The sequence below is a fragment of the Benincasa hispida genome, chromosome 5 (genome assembly GCF_027475165.1).
Source record: "Benincasa hispida cultivar pf3 chromosome 5, pf3_genome.v1.1, whole genome shotgun sequence".
Lineage (NCBI taxonomy): Eukaryota > Viridiplantae > Streptophyta > Magnoliopsida > Cucurbitales > Cucurbitaceae > Benincasa > Benincasa hispida.
Genome location: NC_143482.1, coordinates 11573847 through 11575841, shown reverse-complemented (window position 1 = coordinate 11575841; position 1995 = coordinate 11573847). Strand labels below are relative to the sequence as shown.

At 40.4% G+C, this 1995-nt stretch overlaps 1 protein-coding gene across 1 annotated transcript; it reads right to left on the bottom strand.

The window, feature by feature from the left end:
• Nucleotides 1-430: 430 nt before the first annotated feature.
• Nucleotides 431-781, bottom strand: LOC150035903 (uncharacterized). The gene has a single exon (XM_090313502.1). The coding sequence runs from the start codon at nt 779-781 to the stop codon at nt 431-433; it is 351 nt and encodes a 116-aa protein (XP_090169628.1).
• Nucleotides 782-1995: the final 1214 nt, after the last annotated feature.

Sequence of the window (1995 nt, the reverse complement as noted above, 5' to 3'; positions counted from 1 at the left end):
AGATCTTGGGGTGGTCTACAACAAGATTCAGAGGAGATTTGCAGCTAATTTCAATCTTTGAGGAAGTTCTACAAAGGCATGTCATGAAACCCATTTATTTTAGTTAAAGCATGTTTTCATTTTTGCCAAAATTAATGAATCAGAGTGCTTATGGATCCTAGTCACTTCCGCTGCGTTATGGTACGTTCCAACAATGATGACTGGCAAGGTTTCATTTTGTCCCAGGAAAGCATCTACTTTAGATGGGCTGGTAACTTCTTCAGTTCCAAGACTGAAAGTTGTTCCAGAGAAGTTTTATTCCATCCTTTTTCTTCTTCTATATTCAGCGGGTACAAGTTTTCTATATCACGGTCATCGCATTATATGATTCGACTATAGTGTGGGCCTCGTCCTCCAATTCTTCATCTGTTTCCCAATCAAAGCTGTAGGGTCATTCCTCATCTATATCGCAAAAGCGTGCTTCATCCGGGTAGCTCATCACCTTAGTGGTGCTGAACTTTAGTTTCTGACAATTAACATTCATTATAATCTCTTCTTTGTGCACATCGATCTGAGCTCTCCCAGTGGAGAGAAATTGTCGTCCCAAGATAATAGAGGCATCTTTATCAACTTCATAATCGACTATAATGAAGTTTGCAGGAAGGATGAATTTATCAACCTTGACCAACACATCCTCTAACTTTCCTTCTTGATGAACGAGCGATCGGTCTGCTAATTGGAGGGCCACTGATATGGGCGTGAGTTCTCCAATCTCCAGTTGTTTAAAAATTGACAGAGGCATTAGGTTTATGCTTGCCCCTAGAACGCATAGTGCATACCCAATATAAATTTCTCCGATTGAGCAGGTGATAACGGGCAGAAATGCACATTATTATAGTACTAAGTTATTAAACAATGAAGGTTTGTGTTGACAAAATATGTTAGATTGCGTCCAAAAAGCATCAAGTTCATAATATTGCGGTCGCATGCGTTCATCGCATTAGAATAGTTAACTTTGGTATTTTTATGTAGAATATGCGTTAACGCAGGGTGAAAAGCGCGATCACAAGAAATCAATGGTCGAATGCAGCATTACCGCAAGGCTTTGCATTAATTTTTGTTCGCAAACATCTGCCCAAGAAGGATTGCCGCATAGAGCTGGCGCAAATTGGTGGGCGCATCTAGGTGAAAAGCATAATTAATCACAATGGGACAGAAAGCTGATGACGATCGAATCCAAATTAAGTTGACAAGTCGTTAACGATAACAAGTACACTCAGCTTTTGGTGACAAATATTCGGCACATCAGTCAGTGAATTAAAGCCATCTTATATGTGCAATCATAAGAGTGAAGCCACCTTTCACCCTGAAGCTCTATAAAGACCGAAGGCATCCTTCAGAAAAGGGGCTCGGTTCAACTGTTCAGCAGTTCAACAAGTTTTTGTTCATAGCTTTAGACGTCTTCATAGTTTTCTTTTATTTTTAAGGCAGAGCGAGAGAAGAGGAGAGACGCCAGAAGATCGGTCAGGGCAACTCGAGAGAGAACTCGGAAGCATGGAAAGCAGAGAGCGGGCTGACTCTCGCAAGAGCGAGATTATCTTTTGAACAAGAGTAGAAAAGACAGTGTAAAAGCCTGGAAAGCAAAAGATTACTACCAGGCTCTTTATTCTCTTCTTGCATTGTTATTTTGTACTTCAACTTTGTATTTATACAATGGAAGTTCTTATTCTACATCTGTTCACTCTCTTAGCACGCATGAGTAGCTAAACTTGTTGAATGGGTTGAGAAGAACTAAGCTAACATGACCTAGGATCTTCATTGCTTGCGATTGTCTTGTTTTATGTTGTGCCTAACATCCCTTTATAGCTACTCGAGAGAGAGTCTAAAGAAAGAACCTAAGACTTGAGAGAGCTAGGTTAGAATCTAGACTCGAGAAAGTAAGATTAGATCTGCATAAACAAGAGATAGGGACTTAGAGATACGCTCTGTTTGCCAACATGCATCGCATGCACCCTA

Excerpts from the sequence above, each read along its gene's own strand:
- LOC150035903 (XM_090313502.1), bottom strand. The coding sequence starts at position 781 with ATGCCTCTGTCAATTTTTAAACAACTGGAGATTGGAGAACTCACGCCC.